Genomic DNA, 22,701 nt, shown 5'->3' with positions numbered 1-22,701 from the left:
TGTCCAGTTCAAAATCGGACACCTGGCAACCCTATTCCTGGCTGCGCTACAGTGGCCCTGCCATGACTGCCTGCTGTCCGGTGACACCCCTCTCCCTGGTTGCCTTGCAGTGGCCCACCAACAGTTAACCAGCTAAACGATATAATTTTAATAGTTTAACCAGTTAACTGTTTTGAATAATGTTTACATGCGTAGTCGACATCCAGGAGCAACAGACCCAGATGAGTGCACTGCAGATTTATACAGGCAGTCCCCAGGTTACATGGATCCGACTTACATCGGATCCCTACTTACAAACGGGGTGAGGCAATCCCGCACTAGTTGCTTCCCCCCAGCAGACTAGGGAGACGCGAAGCTAGCACCCCCCCAGCAGACCAGGGAGACGCGGAGCGGCTTTTCTCAGCAGACACCTCAGCTTGAGAATAAAGGACTGAGGGAAGTGAGGTGTGGGAGAATAAAACTGAGCTCTGGAGAAATGTTTGGCTGAGTTTCCCCTACAATATGTACCAGTTCCGACTTACATACAAATTCAACTTAAGAACAAACCTACAGTCCCTATCTCGTACGTAACCCGGGGACTGCCTGTAGTCCCATAGCCCCATCAGTCTGAATCAACTGACACAAGGCAGCCATGGGTGTTTAACTGCCATATAGACATACTCCTTGTGATATTAAGGCCCTGAGTCTGCCTAATGTTAACAGTCTCATTGAAAGAAGCTTCAAGGGGTAGCCGAGTTAGTCTGTACAGGATAAACTTAAAAAACAACAAATGATTTGATAGCACTTTATAGACTAACAAAACGTGTAGATGGTATCATGTTTTCATGGGCACAGCCCACTTCTTCAGATGACCAGAGTTCGGGCTGTGCCCAGGAAAGCTCATGATACCATCTACATGTTTTGTTAGTCTATAATGTGCCACCAGACCATTTGTTGTTTTTTAACTCTCATTGAAGTAAATACCAGTGCTAATTGTTTTCAAGATTAGGGCCTAAATTGTTCAGTGTCACACAGGAAGTCTGTGGCAGATGGAGGAACTGAACGTTGGTCTTTTGAGTCCCACCCTCATGTATTAACCACAAGACCATCCACCCTATCAGACAGGCTTTTAATATGCCTGTTACAAATTTATTGTATTCACACTTTTTTTCTTTGGGAGAAGTGATTTGGTTTTATTCACTTTGAATATTTATTAAGGTTCTGAGTTTGTTTATTAGGGTTTGAAACTTGCCTAGTGGGGAAAGAATTCATAATCTGATTCAGAATTAGTTAGGAATTTCACACATTAAAGTTTCAACCATCATTTCTGAGGGTACTTAGCACTGCTAACACTGGAGGAGTTAAATTATTCATTAACAATTATTTTTATTTCAGTAGTTCTGGGAGGCCCCAGATGAGATCAGGACCCCATTGTGGCAGGCAGTGTAAAAACATAAAGAAAGAGTTGATTCCTGCCCCAGTTTATAACTTGTATTCTTTAAATAGCAACATTCATTTACATAGCATTTTAGGGTACATCTAGACTACATGGCTCCGTCGACGGAGCCATGTAAAGTAGTTTACTCGGCATAATCAAAGAAACGGGGATTTAAATAATCCCCGCTTCATTAAAATAAAAATGGCCACCGTGCTGTGCCGATGATCAGCTGATCCGGCACAGCACGGCAGTCGAGACGCGGCGCGGTCGACAAGGGAAGCCTTTGTCTTTCACAAGGCATACCGGAGCGGTCGACAAAGGCTTCCCTTGTCGACAGCACAGCGTCTAGACTGCCGCGCTGTGCCGGATCAGCTGATCGTCGGCACAGCATGACGACCATTTTTATTTTAATGACGTGGAGATTATTTAAATCCCCGCTTCTTTGACTATGCCGGGTAAACTACTTTACATGGCTCCGAAGACGGAGCCACGTAGTCTAGACGTAGCCTTACAGACATAAAAAAACCCAATCCCAGCTCCAAAGAGTTGACAATCAGAGGCTGTGTCTGCACGGGGGATTTGCCTGGCTGATGACAACCATGGGCAGCCAGCTCCAGTATGGCTGCACTGGCACAAAACCCTGTGACAGCTAAAGCCTTGATTTTGACCTATGGAAACTATTCATGCTTAAAACCGAAGTAAACTGCATGGCTGCAAATTATAGTTTGCAGCATAAACCTGTCTGCACTAGAGGTTTTGCAAAGGCACAGCTATCTGAGGGATGGCCACTAGTGGCTAAAACTGTGGCAGATCCTCAGTGTGCATGATTTGGAATCCCCATCCTGTAACTTGTTCTATGTAGCCGGACATGTGCCTCCACATGCAGAGAATTCATTGCAGGATCACTTCTATAAGTGGTTATTGCCATTTTGAGCACTGGTACTCCCTTAAAAACAATGAAACAGCAATTGGAATGTACACACAGGTATTGTACTCCTACTCCTACTGGATATTAATGAATTAAGTTATTTTACAATGTTTTATGACAAAGAATGTTTTTAAGAAGATAAAACAGGAAACAAAATTTGCAGCTATATGCTACTTTGTTTTTATTCGGTGCTTCTCATGCAGAGCTCTCCAAGCACTTTACAAACAGGAAGGGCTGGTCTACACAAACTGCTTGTACCAATTTAACTGTTTTTATTTGATTTACACTAGTATAAGTGCATCCACACGATTTGAAGGTCACCCTGAAAACTGATATAAACTGGTGTATAAATCGTGTGTAGACCAGCCCTAATTAACAAAGGGCAAAAACACTCCTGTGATGGACAGCACTGTTACCCACACTGCCTCTGGTTCCCCATCTATTAAATCAGGATAAGTCCCCAGTAGTGTTCCCCTATTTTTTCCCAACCATGTGTAGAATGTTATATACACCAAATATGCACCATCAGTAGAAATACAAATATCTGGCTGCAGGCACTCTGCTAATCACCTGGGCAGCATCTGAATCCCAGGTAGGTGGTTGCCCAAGTGGTCAGCTTAGAGGGAACACTGGTCCCCAAAGATCTTACCCACACAGGCCCCCATTTAGCTTGTCACTATGACTCCCAGATCCCTTTTCACAGTACTGTTCGTAGGCAGTCATTTCCCATTTGTACCTGCAACTGAGTGTTCTTTCCTAAGCGGAGTACTTTGTATTTGTCCTTATTGAATTTCATCCTCTTTACTTCACACCGTTTTTCCGGTTTGTCCAAGTAATTTTGAATTTTAAGCCTATATACTGACCGTGGCAGTGGCACTGTATAACCCTCTAGTAAACAATACAGTAGTCCCTGCCTTAGAGTGTTCACAAGCTACCCCCACTACTTCAGCTTCAAGCCCGCCCAACCTTTTCCCACGCCTCTTTAGATCACAAACCCCTTGCACCACCCCTGGAGGGGCTGAGTTTATAGAACAATGCAGTAAAGTAATAAGGCAAAGGGAGGGCGTTTCCCTCCTAGCTAGAGGAGATCTGGCACGAGCAGCGGGTCTCCTTGATACTAGCCGGTAACGAAGCAGCAACGTTTCTGGTCGGAGCTGAAGCGGACAAAGAGGCTGCTCCGGCTAGGGCGAGAGAGGAGGCGTTTTCCACCCCTCATTCCTAACGATACGATAAGGGGCTGCAATCACCGCCTGGGAGCGCGGACCTCGACACAGCTGCGCCCACCTCTGAGCGCCTGCCCCCTCCGAGCCCCACGCCCCGCACGGTATTTAGAGCCCAGGGAGCAGGCAGGCGTTTCGCGTGCGTACAGGTGAGTCCCGGGGGGTAGGGGAAGGTGCGGAGCCCGGACCCTGCCAGGCGACTCACGCCGCTGCCTTTCTGCTTGCAGGTCCGTGTGCGCGCACTTGGCACTGACTCTGCTAGAAGGGAGGCGCGCGGCCGGGCGGAGCCTGCTAGCTCAGCGCCCGGGGAAGGCGGGGCGGCCGCCCCAGCATGAGCACGCAGGCGCGGGGCCAGGGTGCTCGCGGCAGAGGCTGGAGCAGCAGCAGCGGCGGCGGTAGCAGCAGCCCGCGGAGCCAGACCCTAGAGCTTCGGTGGCTGGAGCAGCAGCAGCAGCAGCTCGCGGGCCGCAGCGAGGCGGAGCAGCAGGCCGACATGCCGGTGACCGAGAAGGACCTGGCGGAGGACGCGCCCTGGAAGCGGATCCAGCAGAACACCTTCACCCGCTGGTGCAACGAGCACCTCCGCTGCGTGAACAAGCGCATCGGCAACCTGCAGTGCGACCTGAGCGACGGGCTGCGGCTCATCGCGCTGCTGGAGGTGCTGAGCCAGAAGCGCATGTACCGAAAGTACCACCAGCGACCCACCTTCCGCCAGATGCAGCTGGAGAACGTCTCGGTGGCGCTCGAGTTCCTGGAGCGGGAGAGCATCAAGCTGGTCTCCATCGGTGAGTCCCCGCCTGGCGCCGGGAGGCCCACGAGGGAAACCTCCCGGCGGGAGGGACGCGGGGCTGCGGTCTGGGCTCGCCCTAGTCTCCGCAGCCGCTGTGCTGGGCCCGCTTGCTCGCGCCCGAGCCGAGGCATGTGCGGCTAGAAGGGAACAGGGAGCGTCCTCGGACCGCCCCACTAGACCAGGCTGTCGCTATCCCTCAGAGGGTGGGAAAGAGTGCCGCGCGCTCCCTCCTTCCCCGGGAGGGCTGGATGGTGTTGGAGGTGACCGCAAGGAGGGGAGCCCTGGATAGGGTGTGGCTGAGCCTGTCTCCCGTAGCTGGGTGGGGCGCGAGGGAAGGAGTCCGGCAGGCAGGTGTGTCTGGCTCTGGGGGTGGGGGTTGCCAAACCAGCTCAGCTGGCTGTGTCTCCTAGTGCTGACAGGTCCCCTCCCCCAAGGTGGGGGACTCTTCCCAGGTCTCTTAACAGAAATCTGTGTTGTGGGTGGCCGGAGGTGAAGGAGCCCTGGCTAAATCCAGTTGTGCTGCCTTGTGAGACATGCGACTTAAACCCCAGTTTTGCCTACCCTGAGGGCCCTGGCCTGCCCTGGGTCGGGCTAGGCCTATCCCTAGCCATCAGTGAACAAGACGGCTAGCCTTCAGGAAGAGAGGGTTTGCTTTGTGGTCTCAGTTGGGCAGGTAAAGCAACATTCCCTCTTAGCTGCTGTGATTTGAGTGCTTTGCATGGGTTAACAAAGGTTCCACGTCAGATTCTACTGAAAATTGGCTAAGGCTCTCTGACTTAACCTTGTCTATAGCAAGCACGTGAGAACTGGGAAAATACTATGGAGTGGACTTTTAGACTTAAGCAAGTAAAACAAATGTAAGCTAAGGAACAGCTGTGTTGGGTTGTGTCTGTAGCTTGAGGAGTGCATTCTTCTCAGTATAGAAGTGTGCTTGGACAAACAGTCTTAAGAGTTGGGTGTATGTGCTGCAATATAACTAAGGTGCCACATTGAAATGCTCCCATCTTTTGTCTTGTAGGCTTGATAGTCTCCTCCCTCCCTCTCCCCCCCCCCCCCCCAATGCTAAAGCTGAATAGGCCTTGATCTGTGATCATTCTAAATGACAAGTCAGCGGCCACAAAGAGCCTCCTGGCTTCCTTGCATGTGGGGTCACACCAATGGGCCATCCTGCCCAGTGTCCATTATCTGACATTCTCAGCTTCTGACAATCTGAGTCTAAGGTAGGGGTGGGCAATAAAATAGTGGCTGTTCATCCAGGTTAGCCCTGGCAGGCCACCACTCTATTTACCTGTGCCCCTGCTAGGAAGGGCAATTGCTCAAGGGAGTTGTAGGAAGCTTTGTTGACTGGGACACTGGTTCCCATAGCTCCCATTGGCTGCAGCTTGCTGTTCCCAGCCAGTGAGGGGCAGTCGCCTGTACCTGAGGAGGTACAGGTAAACATAGCAGCAGTGGCTAGCCAGGGGCAACACGAGCAAACAGGATCCCACCTGCGGGCATGTATTTGTTTATCCTTGCTCTAAGGACTCTCAGAGCATGCAGTTGGATCCTTGACCATCTTGGCTAATATCCACTGATGCTTCCATATTTCATACATCTAATTAATTTGGAACCCTGGCAATAAGTTCCACAGCATAACTGTATGAAGTACTTTCTTATGTTTTAAGCTTGCTGCTTATTAATTTTAATTGGACTCCTGGTTCTCCTTATGTGAAGGAGAAAACACTGCCTTATTCATGTTCTCCACATCATTCACGATTTTACAGCCCTCTGTCCTATCCCCTCTTGTCTTTTCCAAACAGAAGTCCCATTTTTACACTCTCCCAATGTGGAAGCTGTTCAGTACCTTACTTGATGTTGCCATTCTCTGTACCTCTTCCAATTCTAATTTTTTTTAGATGTTCTGATCGGCACATGGGGCATGTAGTAATTAATGCATGGACATGTAACACCACAACATAAATTCATGTTATTTTGACAACTTCCTGACAGTTCCTAACACTTACCTTTTTGTCTGTTGCTGAACATTTAGCAAATGTTTTCAGAGAACTAGTCTCTAACTCAAAGATCTTTCTTGGGTAGTAATTCCATCCTTTTTGTATTTATAATTTGGACTTTTCCATATAATTTGGACACTTCCAATATTCATTGCTTTCCAACATTGATCATACTCATGGTTTACTTCTCAGACACCAGTTTTGAGATTCCCTTGTAACTCTTTGCCATCTGCTTTTGGCTTACAAAATTACTAAGATACAAATAACTCATGTTGTATCAGAGCTGTATGTAAAATCCTGTTTAATTGGTTAACCCATGAAACCTATTTAACCAGCTAACATTAAAGGGGAAGGCTGTGGAGGTGCGAAGGGGGGTTGCTCTAGCTGTTCAACAACCCTCCCTGCTACAGGCAGGGGTTGCTCCAGCCTGGCTGGAGCTGTGGTGGACCCTCCCTGTGGGCCTGGAGCAGCTATGGGGAACTGCATGCCTTTATCTGGTGCTAGTATGATCTATGGGGAACCTTGCTATTTATCTCTTTCCATTCTGAAAAACGAGCATTTATTCCTGCTCTGTTTGAAGTCATTCAATCATTTACTGATTCATGAGAATACTTCCTCCTTAAGCCAAGTAAACAAGTTATGGGATAAGAGCCTTTGGTGAGGGACCTTGACCTTGGACTTTCTGGAATTTTTCTGATGCTATATCTACCAGATCAGCCTTGTCTGTGTGTTTGAACCTCTGCAAAGGATTTTGATTGAGACATGATTTCTCTTTACAAAAGCTATGTTGACTCTTCTTCTCCCTCCTTCAACAAATGGTGTTCAGTATGTCTGAACTGTTTTTATAATTTCAACCAGTCTTGCTAGTTTTGAAGTTACGTTTACTGCTCTGTATCATCAAGATAACCTCTGGAGCTTTATAGAATTTGGTGTCTCATTTACTAGTAAGATGGTACAGAATAGTTAAACTGATTTAAAGAGCTCTGAGTACTGTACCTGCAGTGTCATCCTGAAGTCACTTGCATACAGCTGAAGTGGCTAGCAGTTTATCTAAAATGTGTCTGTAGCATCAGATCTGCCAGGAACTAGTCCAGGTGGGTTGCTGGTGGTACAAAGGTGACTAAAGTTCTAATGAGTTAATCTTAAAGACACAACCTTTTGCTTTCAGATGAGTTAGTAGGTTCAGTTAGTGGCTTTGTCACATGAAAGCAACCAACTGCCTTGTCTCTAGGATTTTAACTTGGCTTTTTTTCATAGTGAAAATGAAGACTTGGGTCTAACCTCTCAAGGTCCCTAAGTCTTGACAACAGTTGCCTTGAAAGTAATCAATTCAGTGTCAGTGTCCACTTGAGACTTTAGATTATGACCCACAAATTACTCAACTGAATATACTTAAGTCTCAGCTGTCTATTGTAAAGATAGTGAAGCATCACAACCTTAAGTGGCAAATTAACATTGGAAAACTTAACTTTGGTAGGTAGATGAGACTGTTCTAAAAATTCAATGTGATGTTATTTAAAAGTCACCATAGTTGTAGATTGTGTTTTTTCTATAGGAAGCTTTTGTCTCAAGACTCATGAGTGTAGTGAGCTCAATAATGAGGAACACAATGATTGGACAAAGGAAAGAACAAGACTAATTACATGGGAGCTAGCATACACATTTGACTCTAAAACTCTACAGCTTGCTTTAATTAGCCTTGTACTTGAGTGACTATCATGAAGAGAAGGTTCATGGTCAAATATGTAGATTATACTGATGAAATCTGCATAGGATTTCAACTCGCCATGTAACTGAAAAATAACCCTTCATGCAAGTCTGTAGTATCCATTTGGAAGTTATTCTGTTGCCTATTTCATAAGTGCAGGCTTAGTCACAATACACTCACATCTGGAAACCAGTATGTCATATGCCAATAAAGATACAGCTGTGTGGGGATGAATCTGAAGTCCCCCATCATGCTCTAACTTCAGAGAACCGTGGGTGAAGTAGGATGAAAAAGGCATTAGCTCCCAGTGGGCAGGATGCCTTAATACATTCAGTCTAAAGGAGCAAGAAAATCTATCTCTTGATACTAGAAGATACTTGGCTCCTGAATATCAAGCTCCTATGCTTATGTAGCTTTTGGACTCAATGCTGAGTTACTCAGTGTTCTAACATGGAAAGTCCACATGACTAAAATAGTCTGTTAGAATAAGGGCAATATGCAACCTAGTTTAAAGTTGCTACATATTATAGACCTCGGTATCTTTTTGTAAGGCAAATGCCTGGTTGCATTTTTAATGAGAAGCATGAGTATTTTTTTTTTTTTAAGCCATGCTGTTCTAGTGTCTTGCAGACGTATAGCCTACTAGGTGGGGGGAATTATTCAAGAATCCATTAATTTATTCATTCATGAATTTCTGGTATTTGTGCAAACATAGCTGATGCTTGAACTTCACTTGTTGGGAGATCATCTTTCCATCCTACTTGCTAGTGGCTGAAGGTTAAGAAACCTTACTGCAAACTTGAGTTTATTTTGGCTACTGGCCTCAGCTTAAACTAAGCAAGCTGCTTCCCTTCTGGTTTGTAAATGTATTCCCTGTTTCTCAATATTATACCTGTGTTTTTTGCCCACAGGCGCTCCCTTGAGAAATATACCAGCTTGGAGCAGCAATGCTACACCGAACTGACTTTTTTTTTTTTTCTCCCCCTGCTCACTCAGGTTTTTTTATGTCCCTTCCTTACTGATGGACAACTGTGCCGTAACAGAATCCCTACTGCAAGGTTCTCCCATGTAGAGAATCATCTGCAGGGCACATAAAGACCTTAAGTCCCCAGAGCTGTCAATCAGTTCTTTTTAATACATAAGACAAGGCAGCATACTCATCGGGTTCAGAAAATGAACCCGGGCTATCAACCATCAGTCCTTTAACCTGAACTTCATGGTCCCTCTCATTAAAGGAATCTTCAAGCCAGGTCTTGTTGATATGAGTGGTGAAGATTCTACTCTAGCTTAAACTGAGCAACTTTGACTTTCTTCCCTTCTATAGAAAAGGATACTCCAAGTAGATATTATGGTCTAAAGCAGTGGTGGGCATTCTGCAGCCCAGAGGCCGCATGAAGCCTATCAGGTTCCATGTGGCCCACTACCTCTTGTAGATGTGCCCATGTGCAAGGTTGCCAGATACGACTCGTTTCCTTCCACAGAGGTGCTTTTTTTTTTCTACTGGTATTACTGAAGTGACAGAAGCATAGGAATACGAATTATGTGCATTCTGATTTGCACTTAACATTGACTGAGCTGTGTGCTCCCTCTGCATCCAATTGAAGTGCTGCTACAATTCAATAAGCATATCCTAGAAATTCTAGGCACACCAGCACTATTAGCAAAACGACCCTTTCCAGGGAGACTGTCTTGGTGACAACAGTCAGCAGCAACAGCGCTGACTAGCACAATGTTGGATCTTCTAGACCCGTGGTCACCAACAGGTCGATCATGAGGCATCCTGTCCACCCTGCCCCCATTTCCCTCACACCCCCGAGAAGCCCCACTACCTACCTCCAGTGAAAATGGAGGTAGTGTAGGCTTCCTAGGAATGGACAGAAGTCCCGCAGATTAGCACCACTTCCGGCAATTCCGGAAGTAGCGCTAGCTGCTCTGCCAGGTGTACTGCGGAAGGGAGCATCGGCTCCCTGCACCACACTGGAGGAGTGAGTCAGCCCCAGGGGCACGCGCATGCGCGGGGTTTTCCTGCGGCGGGGCGGCTGGCCCCAGGGCTTCCCTGCATGCGTGGGGTTGGTCCCCGTGCAGGTGCGCATGCACCGGGGGAGGCGGCGGCGGGGGGGGGGGGGCTTCCCTGCACTGTGGGTGGGTCAGCCTAAGTCTGAACTAAGTCTAACTGAAATGTTTTTATGTCTAGCAATTCATTATTTAAACTCAGTTAAGTGTCAAACTTGAGACACTCTACTAGTTGCATTTTTGCAATAAAATGAAACAATCATGGGGCAAAACATTGCCCTTAAATTGCTAGGTCTATGTAAATAGAGTTCTTGAGCAAGTCTAATGCTAGGGATCTAAGTAGAGAGCTTTCAGAAATCTGAATAAAGCTAATCAGGAAAACTGCAGTGATTGCTCCTACAAGCAGATCTCTGGATGAAGATACTTAACCAAGTCTGTCTATTAAATGGAGTGTATACAGCCTTTGTCTTCCAGACAACTAGAATCATGTCTTCTGTTGTGTTGCTTAAGATGTGCTGATTCCTACCATAGTCATTGTACCTTGTCAGTGCTGACTAAGGCTATAGCCTTCTCAGATGCATGAGGTCACCAGTTTTGCTTGGAGTGCAAGTGTTCAAGTTCGGACTGGTATCTACTGTATTGGCAGTAGAAGTGAGAGCTTGTTTAAGTAGTCAGGGATTCTGTTGAGGGGTATAGATAACATGAGTTTCTCCTAAGGTTGCAGCAGGATATCATCTACCCAGAATATTAAGTGCCACTAAATGAAGTGCTGTGTGCCATGCAGATGCATGTAACTGTACTGTGAGAATTACAGAATGTAGATTAGTAGGAACAAGGAGTGAGGGATTTCACTCACAGCGTGATTGGTTTTTTATTGGATTTTTTTCTATGGGATCCAGTATTGCATTCAAACAAAAGCTTGAGCAAAAAGTGTCTTGTGGGGTGCATGCTGGGATTAAGTTTGTCAGTAGTGACTGTAGGAAGCTTTAAAAGCACAGCAGTAGATCTTGATAGATCAAGACTAGGAGAAGACTTCATAAGCGAATTTCACCTAACAGGGTACATTAAGCTGACACAACTTGACATAAAGCACCCAGGACTGGTGTGGGGTAAAGTTAAGCATTGTCACTCCGCTTAAAGTTAATCCTGTGAAGCTCCAACACGTATTGACCAGCTTGGTGCAAAAATTTATTGGAGACAAGTTACTCTAGCTTAGCTGAGAGAGATGCTTGCAGCATAGCAAAAACTACAAGGAGGTGCCCTCCCCTTAAAATACTACAGAAGTGTTGTCTTTACTGAAGGGTGTTGGGTTTTTTTAAACCGTGTAGACACAAGCTTGGTGAAGCTACACAGGCATGGTTTGGTTTTAATGCTGAAATAATCTACAGCGACTGCTGTATGCGTTTTGCAGCAAAAGCTTCCCATGTCACTTTGTCACCAGACTTTAACCTTCACCTGAAGCGGACACTAAGATTAAAAGATGGCTTAATCCAGTGATCTCCTTGTTAGGGCTGAGGAGCAGTTTGTGAACTTTGGTTTAATAAAACAATAAATAGTTTTGTGTTGGAAAAACATGGTGCTTCATAAATATTTCTCCACATACAGTCACACTACACTGACACTTCTATGCCATAGTGGCAGTTGCTGTCCCACAGGGCTGTATCAGGTCCATGTGTTGAGCTGCAGGGAGTCACTGCGCCCTCACTCAAACTGGGCTTCGCTGGCTACCTGTCATGACAGAAGAGCAGCTGGGCCAAACACAAGCAGCACTGTAACCCTGTGCAGCAGCTGGAGCAGGAAACTGAGCCTAACCAGCTCCCTGGGACCAGAATTGCAGGGTTAATGAGGGCACAGGACACGGGTCACTGAAGTGTCAAACTTTGGCTCCTCATGACCCACATGTTGAGAAACCCTGGCTTAGTCTGTCCATGTAGTCATCTCCCTTGGGCAGGCAGCAAGAATCCTTGTGAAAGGCCTTTGTCTACAAGGAAAAGGACTGTGCAGTGCCCACCCCCCCCCTTTCACTCGCTGTGACTGCCAGAGGCACTCTCCATTGCTCAGTCCTGTGTGGTGTTAATCATTTCCAACTTGTATGTCTTTGTTCCTCCTCTGAAAATTGTTCTCCCATCCAAAATAGACAAAGGTGTGCCATAACTGTTTTCTACCTCATGGAAACAACTCAAAGTGCACTGCTAGTGTGGGATCTAAGGGAGGCTCTCTGCTTCTTGGCCCATAAATACACTATGCAGACACAAGAAGAAAAGTATGTGTGGGGATTTGAGCTTGTGCATTTGTAGCATTATGGAGTTTTGTTTTAGCCATAATGAAATGGCTCTGCCCTTGTGCTGGAGGACATGTATGTCACATGCATGCAAATCTTTCCACTGTATGGTTCAAGTCTGACATCTCAGTTTGGGATGGTGGATTTGAGATGCCATCTATGCACTAACTCAAATCAGATATTGTAACAGAGCATTTGCTGGGCTGGTAGAATTGAATTGTCTGCAGACCTGTTGCCATATATGTGGGTTGGTAGCTAAAGTTCAGTGCCAGTAGACCTAGCATGAAATGTCAAGTGCCTGTTAGAGTATAGCTAGTTTAACTCTGTAGATTGATCTTCCTGTTCAGGTTAGTTTGAGTTTTAGTTTGAGTTTATCCTAAGTTTGGTGCAACAAATTTTGTTCCTTTTGTGTCTTCAAGCATGCCCATAGCTAGCCCTGCAGTAGGTAAAAGTGGGGGATGCATCCCCACTACTTCATATCTTTCTATGAACACAGTTGCTGGGACTTCAGGACAGTCTGTTGGTGCAAAGCTACATGTGGGATGTTGTAACACTAGGCTGCAAGATGTTTCAAATTTTTGGGGCTTGGGGAGGAGGGGGAAGGGGCCATAGAGCTGGCTGAGTGCCAAGCCAGTAAGCAAAGGACTGCTGTTGTCTTCCAGTGTAAAGGAGCTCAGCTCCTCTTCAGTTTCTGCTTGTGACCAAGGAGATCCAGTGCTTTGTAGTGGGGAGAGGCAAGTGTCCTCAGGCTGTAAGTTGTGACAGGACCGCTCTCAAAGAGGTTGTATTTAGGGCACCCTTACTGTAAGCTTGCAGAGCTCAAGTGAATCAGGACACTGAAAAGTTGTTTAATCTACATAAAGTTTAAAGAAAACCTCTTGCAACAAAAAATATAGTAGCGTTAAGTAGCTAGAGACCTGTTGTCACTAATGACAGAAGCTGCCTATTAAAAACATCATAGCTACTTAATCATAGAAATGTGGCATTGAAATGGACTAGGGATGTTAAATATCGGTTAATTGAATAGTCGAGTAAAGTCATGAATTCTTATCAGTTGATTATTCTATAGTCCTGAGGGGCAGATCAACACCCTGCCACTCTGCACTACTGCCTCTGTATCAAGCTGCAGTGTGGGATGCTAGGTGGAAGCTGCTCCATGAGGGGAGCCAGTTTAAAAACCAGCTCCCCTTGCGGACTGACTCAGAGGCAGCAGCGCAGGGTGATAGCAGTCCCTGACTAGAGGGTGGGTTCTGAGCTCCTGGACCCAGCTCAAGCCAGAACTGAGCCAACCTGACTGCACTGCTTCTAATGCACTTGAATGCAGAGCGGCAGTGGGGGTAGATCCTGGACCTGTCATGAGCCAGGCTGTTGGCCAGCTTGCTAAAAATTTACTGGGGTGGAGGGTGGTGAGGAGAGGGAAATGAATGCAGTCTATAGCATTAATTTATAAGGTTTTGCTTATTCAGCTAAATTATTCCATCTCTAGACTGGACCTTGGTAGATCATCCTGTCCAGTTGGCTGCACTGAAGCAGGGCTGAACATTATGTAGTCCATTCTGACAGGCTTGTCTAACCTGTTAAACTTCCAGCAATATTCCTTAGCTTCCCTTGATAACTTGTTCTACTTGATGACTGAAGCCAGGATAAATAGCTGTAAGGTAGTTAAGCAGAGGAGCAATTTGTCCCCCTTCTCTTTATAACCTTTTATGTACTTATGTAAACAAAAGTAAGGTGGGTTTTTTCTTTCCCTTCACTTGGTGCACAGTCAACCTATGGAACTCCTTGCCAGAGGATGTGGTGAAGGCTAGGACTTCAACAGGGTTCAAAAAAGAGCTCGGTAGCCATTGTGGGATCCAAACTCCATGAATCCATTAGCCAGGATGGGTGGGAGTGGTGTCCCTAGCCTCTGTTTGTCTGGAAATGAGTGACAGAGGAGAGATCATATGAGGATTACCTGTTGTGATCTCTCCCTCTAAGGCATCTGGTATTGGCCATTGTTGGCAGACCGGATACTGGGCTAGGTGGACCTTTGGTCTGACCCAATATGTCCGTTCTTACGTTATGTTCTTGAAGTCGTCATGTCTCACCTCAATCTTTTTTCCAGAATAAAGCCCAGTTTCAATCTCTTCTCATAAGTCATGTTTTCTTGACCTCTTTATTTCTCTTGTTCTCAGATACGTCCATCATTACCTAAATGTGGTGCCCAGAGCATTCCATTTGAGGCTTCTTGTGTACTGACTAGAGCAGAAAAATTTCTTGCTTACAATATTCCTGCTAATATAGCCAAGAATGTTGGTTTTTTTCTTCTTTTTGCAGTGCTCTTACTTTGACTCATTTAGTTGGATCTAGAGATTATAGTGGATTCTTTTCTGCTCTTTTTTTTTCTTCCTAATTAGGCAGTCCTTTCCCATATTGTATTTGTGCAATTAGTTGTTACTAAGTATAGTGCTTTGCATGTGATCTTATTGATCCTCAACCACCTTGCAACAGGACTAAGATGAGATCAATATCCGAGTTTTGCTTCAGCTCATTGAGTCCCAAATGACCTCTAAAGAACAAGTTTAGTTGACGGCAACCAAATTTAAAACGGCAACTATAGGATTAGTATTCTAAATCAAGACTGACCTCTTCGCTAGTCTCTGAAGCCTTGTTTGTATTGCTAAGGTTTAATACGGGGAGCTTTTTTTAATGGGCAAAAAAACTGTCATCCTCCACTTTTCCTTGCTTCTTAAAACAAGGAGCAGTTCTTCAAATCTTCTGTGGAAACCACATGGCATTACCAATATAGCTTAGGACAGTTGAATGGGATTTCTGTACTTGCCACCTTCAGTCTGGAGGGAAGGCTTCTAGTGTCTGGCTGTGGAATTCATGGGCACTTGTCCTAGCTTAATGGCAAGCTAAATTTTGACCAAGTTCTACTGCTTAGACCTGGAAAACTATTGGTGGTTTTTCTACATCTCTTCTACCTGGCACTTAATTTCCCTCCCTATATAAGAATTCCTATGAAGACTTGGTGTCTCAACCCTATTTCTCACTTGACCTCTGCTAGCGTAAGCATAGGCATGCACTAATAGACAAACATGCTAGTTAGATGTGCGATGGGTTCGTTTTGGTCAATTTAAACATTCTAGTACTAGCTGTATAATCACATACACAAGCATTTTTAGTCTCCTAACTTGCTTTAGGAATGCAGATATCTGCTTACTACCAGACACATTTTACTTGGTGCTAAGGAGCCCTGACTCTCTGAACAGCCCAGCAGATAGAGACCGTGCAAAGCTGCTGCAGAGACTCTTAACTTAACATGGCTTTTGGGGATCAAACTAATAATTCTGTTGCAGGGGTCTCAGGTTTCGAAGTAAATAACATAGTAGTTGAGGAAAAGAGAAAGATATTTAGAAGTGAGACTGCACTGTTGCGTCAAATCCTCTTTGGAAGACACCAACAGAGTTCAAATATTTAAGTGGCAACCCTCTAATCTAACCTATTCCATGGGGTAGTGAAGGAGCCAAGATTATTTTCCTATCACATGCAAAATCTGAATTTGCTATGGGCAAGCTTACAGTACCAACTTGCAGCTGAGCTTCAGTAGCACATCTAGTGTAGAATCTGGAAGCTGAAGTTCTCCCTTTGACTTAGTGCCACCTTCAGAAGAGGCATTAACTGATGGGAGTAGCTCTCTCATGGACACAGTGCTGCATAGGGCATTACAGTTGGTGTAACTCAAAGGGGTGAAATCTGCACCTGAGTGACCTAGTGTGTAGAGTATAGCAGATGTAAGTATCGAACCGTTCCTAATGGGCAAAGAACTCCTCTCTGTATAGAGCACTAGAGTAATTTGAATCAAGGCTAGCACTTAGAAATTGTAAATTCCTTCCCTGATGAACTGAATAACCTTTTCTTACCTACCCAAGGAACTGTACAGCTAAAATAAAACTTTCTGCAGCATAACCTTACAGGCTCAGTGGAGGCAGCAACAGGGAGGAGTGATTAAGTCAGCAAGCAGGAAACTGACTTATACTCATCCTCTTGGAGAGGACTTAACTTGTTCTATTGTTTGCTAGCCAGGAGGATACTCTTGCATTAGTTAATCATGCTCCAGGGATACAAAAGTCACACCCTAGTGAGCTAGAGGAGCTGGCCTAATCACTGGTATACACATGACTTGGTTAATGGAATAATTCTTACATTTATGGTTGCTATCAAGCTGTTATGTTACACAAATTAGACTTCAGCATAAGGCAAAAGAATTTGAAGTCTTAACTTCTGTAACATGCCTTCACCTAATGTTTTAAATCTTACCTATAGTAGCTAGTGACTGGGACTGTTTCTGGTCCCCCATGTCCTTCAAGATTTTTAGAACCAGTGGTTTCTAATCTGATTGGACGAGGAATTTGGATGAATTTGATGTACCCATTAACTGAACTAGCTGAAAACTCAAATGATCAGTATCTATGCTAGTGCTGTCAAAGGCTGGCTAATTGCTTAACACTTCAAACTCTGGCTCCAGGTGCTTAGCTAGTGACTTACTCCAGCTCAGTAAGTTTCACACTTTGTGTGTGTGTGTGTTCGTCCCCCCGACAGACCGACCGACCAGGCTGGCAGACTTTGAAATCCTGGTGCACATATGGACTACTGAGATTCCCCTGTAGCTATGGTATTCTTGGGACTACATAGTGGATTGATGCTGCAGCAATTGATCCACTGCTTGTCAATTTATCTCATCTGCTTAGACACTCATCTAACTGTGAGCACTCTCCTGTCAACTTGGCTCTTTACCAGGACAAGAAAAGCAAGTGGCATTGATGGGAGTAGGGATGTTAGCTATCAGTTAATGGAATAGTCCACTAACTGCATGCATCCTTAGTGGTTAGTCAACTATTCTATGGTCCCTAGGGGTGGGGCTGGCAGCCAGTACCATCTGGCTCCACTCCTGGGGAGCTCCTGCCACCCCACACTGCTGCCTCTTTAAGGCAGCAGTCACTATCTGTGGAGGGGTCTGAGCTCCCTGTAGACAGGGGCTGCTGCTTTGAAGCAGCCTCTGCCAGCCGCAAGCCAAGGCTCCGGGCAGAAGCTACTTCCTAGTAGCCTTCCCTGTCTCTTCTGGGCCCCCCCATGCTGTTTCCTGTGAAACTTTTAAGCTGGTTTCCCCAGCAGGGGCTCCCCCAGCACTGGTTTCTACTTCCCTCCTCCCCCGCCTCTGAGGCAGCGGTGGCGGGGTGGGGGGGGGAGCAGGACACATGTAGCCAACTTCAGTCATTCACATCCCTAGGTGGAAGAGCATCAGTCACCAACCTTGCAGAATGTACTTAAACCTACTTACTGAGGTGTCTTCCATTTACTTCATCTATGCTATTCGCATAGCTGAAGTTTCATACTAGATCAGTGGAGGGAGGGGAATACTCTAGACTAGGCCTCAGTGAACTGTGACACTTCCAAGGGAAGCAGTGTAAATCCAACTCAGTTCGGAGTCAGTGTGATAGCCAGCTTTCCCTCTATCCCAGGTTATCAGCTCTCATTATTTGCCACTTGCCTTAAAAGTAGAACTAGGGAGCAAAAGAAGCTGGCTCATAGCCCAAGGCTTCTGGGGATCTTAGTTTATTCGCTTAGAGCAGCCAGCTGACTTCTTCTATTGGTTTTTGTTTCTCCAAGGATGTTGCCAAATGCCTCTCAGCCACATGCCTTTTAGATTCTGCAGTCTGTGGGAACTAACTGCTCTAGCTGTTACTAGACATTTGCTGTCGTGTCTGTATATTGGGAAAACGGGCAAGTAGAGTTCCTGTTGTTGTGGGTGGATAACTAGCAACCACTTCCTGTCACACCCTTTGTCACTGAATAAACTGACTCAGTCACTCCAAGAATGCACTGATAAGCTGCATTCCAGCACACACCTCGTGAACAAGTAGAACAAATTGGTCTAGGCCTCTAACTTGAGCTATATTTGTAAGTAGCTTCTGACTTGTAGCAGTTACCATACCAGGTGGCATAGTGTAATGGACAGCATGTGCATGTGGTGTGGTGGTTGACACAGGCTGTCAGAACAACTTCCAGCTCCCATGTTTGCGGGGGCGGAAACAACCCTCAAACTCTTTTGTTGAACCTGGGTGGAGTGGGAAACACTTAATGTATAGAAAGCCCATAAATTAAACAGTCATTCCATAACTCACAACCAAGCCACCCTCTTTGTTAATTGTTACACCCCATTTTTATATATACTGATTATAAGTAGATAAGAGCTAAACATCCAGGATTGATATTTGAACCTCAAGAAATCAATCTTAAAGCCAGCTCTTGTCATGCATACAGAGCACAAGCATTGACACCTCAATTTAAATACGAAATATTGGCCAATTGGAAGCCTTAGCGTTAGGCACAGAATGTTATATTGCCGTGAGGCTGGGACCAGATTCAGTGAAGGGGTGTGTACACTGCCAGTAGATATCTGAAGCTGATCTTTGCCTGTCGACTAAGGGGCTGTCTAACTGAGGTGTAGACACTTTAGGATTAGGCTAGAGCAGGGGTCAGCAGCCTATGGTTCACTTAGGAGCCAAATATGGCTTAAGCTCAGCTGCCTCTTGGTTCCCTTCTCCCTGCAACAGGGAGCCCATGCTAGTGATCCAGCACTGTCCCTCACAAGCTTGGAGCCAGCGCCAGCTTCCTGTGGTGGTGGCGGGGAAGGGAGCTCAAGGCTCTGTGTGGGACTTGGCTTGTGGGGAAGCGTGCGCGCACTCTGTTCCTCCCCTCCCCACAGTAACATGCACTTCTTATCCACCCTTAGCCACCCTAGCTTCCCCCATGTTCGGGAGAGGTGAGACGAGCTGCATGGCGATTGCCAGAGTGCATCCAATTGCTCTGGATGTGGTGGTGGTGGTAGTCATTGAGCATGCCAGTGCTGGGCGTAGGGATGGCTAAAATGGTGGCAGAGGATCCGGGCCTTGAGGATGAGGAGCGATTGGCTTTCCTGAAGGAGTGGCACATGCACTTTTCAGCACTGTTTGAAGATCCTGCCTGAGAGAGATTCTTCCCTGGACACCAGCATGTACCAACCAAGCTGCTCCTGCCCCCTCCTCTCTGGCCAGACACCCACCCTCGGCTTGCTCTTGCACCCTGCCTCCCACCCAGGTTCTGCACTCTCATCCTTAATCCACTCACTGGCAGCCCTGTCCTGCACACTGGACCCCTCATTTTTGGCCCTACCCCAGAGCCTGGGGGAACCCACAAAATCCACTAACCCTGGAACCCCAGAAGAGTTAATCTGGCTTGAGGCCTAGAACCTCAGTCCTGCCTACTCCCACCCCCCCACCTGCCATGGGGCTGGAGAGTGTGTGTGTGGGGGGGGGGGGGAGGGTCCCCTGTGGGACAGTGGCCTCTCACCCAAAAAAGTTCCCAGACCCTGCCCTAACCAGACAATTTTGAAACCTTTTGGGTATTGTCTAGATTGCATCCCTCTAACAGAGGGATGTAAATGGGGCACTTCGAAAGCACAAATGAAGCAGGGATTTAAATATCCCGCACTTCATTTGCATAACTGTCATGGCGGTCTTGCAAACAAGCGCCATTTCGAAAGTAAAACTGCGGTCTACATGCAGTTTTCTACAATGGCAGGCTTTTTCGAAAGATCCTGTAAACCTCAGTACTACTGCCCTATGGCCCAACCTTCCTGTACCTGGGCTCTGTGGTCCAGGAACGTCCTTGATGTTGCTGGTCCAGAGTCCCAGTTAAGGGAGGGACAACCTGTCATTTAAATCCCTAATTCACTTCACTTCCACTATCTACTAAGCTTGGAAAATGCAACCCTGACATGCTGTCTCAGGTAGATGATTAGCGTTTGGGTAATGAGCATTACTAAACAAACTAATGACTTGCGGACAGCTGCCATTCCACAGATGAGCACTTGTGCCTCCTGGACTAAGCTAGTGTAAAAGTTCACAAACTAACCTTGCTACCACGTATTGCACGCTGGCATGCTATGCCAGCTGAGGGCGATGATGATGAGACTACCAAGCATGATCTAAAGGTGTTTAGAGGCTTACTAGTGCAGCCACACTTAGCTTCAAAAATGAATGCCCAAGCTTTTAAGTGAAAACGCTCCAATTTGGAAAGCTCTCTGGAACCTCTTCACTTCTCACACCACCTCAGAGGGTGGCTTTTAAGCACTCTTACCTCTCTGGCCACACTTCTGAATGAATATTGATCAGTAATTCAGTTTCAACTGATCAGGTCAGAGAAAACACATTGTTTCAAGAAGCTGAACACAAGCTTCTTCAGAGCCGTAGTACAGCGTATGAATATGCACCACCATCCTTGGGTAGTTTAGATTGCCTGGGCTTTACCTTAGCTAAGGTTTTGGCCTGCTTTTATTACAACTAACAAACCTTAAAAATGTGCAAACCCTGAATAAGAATCAACAGCTGCTGTTACTGAGCTGCCAACAGGCTGTGCTGCCTTCACACTATACAAGTTCTAGGACCATGGTGTCCAGCATGCTAGCCCCATGCCACATGTGGCTATTGGGCTGGTTGAGAGTGGCTAGTTGGCTTCTGAGCTGGTTGGACACTACAGTACTAGTTCTAGGATGAAGTGGAGGGCCTTTAAGAGGGGAGACCTCAGTCTAGCAGTGGGGGTAGTTGCTCTCAAAATGGAATGATGGCTCCAGCTTATGGATGGGATGGCTCCAGAGTACTCTTAATGGCTCTTACCTCTAGAGAAGGTGACGGTACTGATTGTTGTGATGTTGTTCTTGCTTGCTGCTTGATCATGGTCTATATCTGAGGCACAAGCTGTAGCTACTAGTAATCTCTGCTAACGGCAGCTTTAGAAATTATCTGCATTGCACGTGCTCTGATGGGAAGTGTGGTAAGGTCAGTTGTGCAAGAATCTTAGATGGAAAGGGAAATTGGTGGCTGGGAGAGTCTGGCATTAGTACAGCTAGTTCTACAAGAGAACCAGCTAATTCAGGGGTTAACTTCCATTCAGCTCCTAATGCTGGTCCATTTGACCAGAACTGATGAGTTTTGGATTTGCCAACAAAGTTGAACAGGCTTAGTCTAAAGTTAGTCTTCAGAAACATTATAGAATTCTGTATTTCAGATGTGTTCAAATTGTCTGTCTGCCAGCCCTGCAAACTGAATGTCCTACTTAGACTTGCAAGTCACATTCTCTTTTTGTATGTCACAGATTCTTGGAGGATTGGATAAAGTAATCCTTTAGTGATACTGGGCAACCCTACTGCCTTAGCAAAGGTTGAATGGCGTAATGGTGTAACAAAGCCTGGAATGTGAACTATTTAGGTTATAAGAGGAAATTGGAATCTAGCATGCTTCTTAAATTTACAGTTGGCAGACAGGAATTAAGCAGTAGATCTAAGTTGGAAGCTGTTTTTTGTAATCTTAATGTTACTTTCAATCTCTTTTGAGCTGCTCATATGCATGCTCCTGTAGATTTCTTATAAAAGCCTCACTCAATGGTGTCATGAAATGTTAGGCAAAGATTGTAATGGCTTTAACATAGTTTGCAGTACTATGGTAGAGGGGGGAACTCAACATCTTAAAATGGAAGGAACACTACTGTGTAGTACTGTATTGAAAATATAAAAACCCACTATGAAAACCCACTTCACATGTTCGTGGGGTGTACAGAAACTATTTTAAACTTCCACACAATTGGAAATACATTGCCTGCAGTGGAGAGGCAGCCTAATATTTTATTTAGCCAGTTTATTATACAAATCTAGGTTTTAACAAGCTATGGCTCTCTTCATACTAGAGCTATAGAGCAGTCACAAGGTTCTGAAACTTACAATTGGACAAAGAAAGTATTCAGACTGAAACATACACCTAAGGCTAAAACAGATCACCCTGTTATCAGCAAAGGATATTTGCACCATATGTGGATCGTATCTACCTAGCTAAATCTCCCTTGAATGTGCAGGCATCTTTTTTTGAATGCTTTCGAAAGTGTAGTCTCTAAATTTTGTCAGAGTAGAGTAACTTGCATTATTTCAACAGATGAACTTTTAAAAAGTCTCTTCCAGCACACATTTACAGCCAGAGCTCAAATCTGTAGACTCACAAAGACTAGTCTAAGCAGTCCATTGCTAGCCTTGTTTAAACGTGTGTGTGGTTTTTTCCTCTGGGAAAAGCAACTAATTGATGCAATTAAATAACATTGATCCTTAAACTTAATCTCTGGAATCAGCATTTGTCTGAGAAACACAGCTGAAATAAATGCATGTGTGTGTCCATCCTTGAATTTCAGGCTTGGTTTAGTCTAGGGATGCTCATACATGTTTGTATATTCTATCTTTGCGTTCTGGACAACCTTCTTTCCAATTCATGATAAAAACTTGTT

The 22,701-nt window shown here is 45.6% G+C and overlaps 1 protein-coding gene across 8 annotated transcripts in view; it reads left to right on the top strand.

Moving 5' to 3' along the window:
- FLNB (filamin B) overlaps positions 1-22,701 on the top strand; it is a 153,902-nt gene that overhangs the window by 35,770 nt on the left and 95,431 nt on the right. For 4 of the 8 annotated variants that reach the window (XM_075938855.1, XM_075938853.1, XM_075938854.1 and 1 more), the window contains exons 1-2: positions 3,408-3,714; positions 3,793-4,350. The exons of 1 other annotated variant lie outside the window; for it this stretch is intronic. In XM_075938855.1, coding sequence (XP_075794970.1) covers positions 3,897-4,350 — 454 coding nt within the window. In that variant the 5' untranslated portion in view covers positions 3,408-3,714; positions 3,793-3,896. Of the gene's footprint in view, positions 1-3,406; positions 3,715-3,792; positions 4,351-22,701 lie in introns of those variants that run through there. 3 more of the 8 variants (XM_075938857.1, XM_075938856.1, XM_075938852.1) reach the window with 3 other exon arrangements.

This window comes from Pelodiscus sinensis, chromosome 11 (genome assembly GCF_049634645.1).
Source record: "Pelodiscus sinensis isolate JC-2024 chromosome 11, ASM4963464v1, whole genome shotgun sequence".
NCBI lineage: Eukaryota > Metazoa > Chordata > Testudines > Trionychidae > Pelodiscus > Pelodiscus sinensis.
The sequence above is the reverse complement of the archived record's forward strand: the minus strand, read 5'-3'. Positions and strand labels throughout refer to the sequence as shown.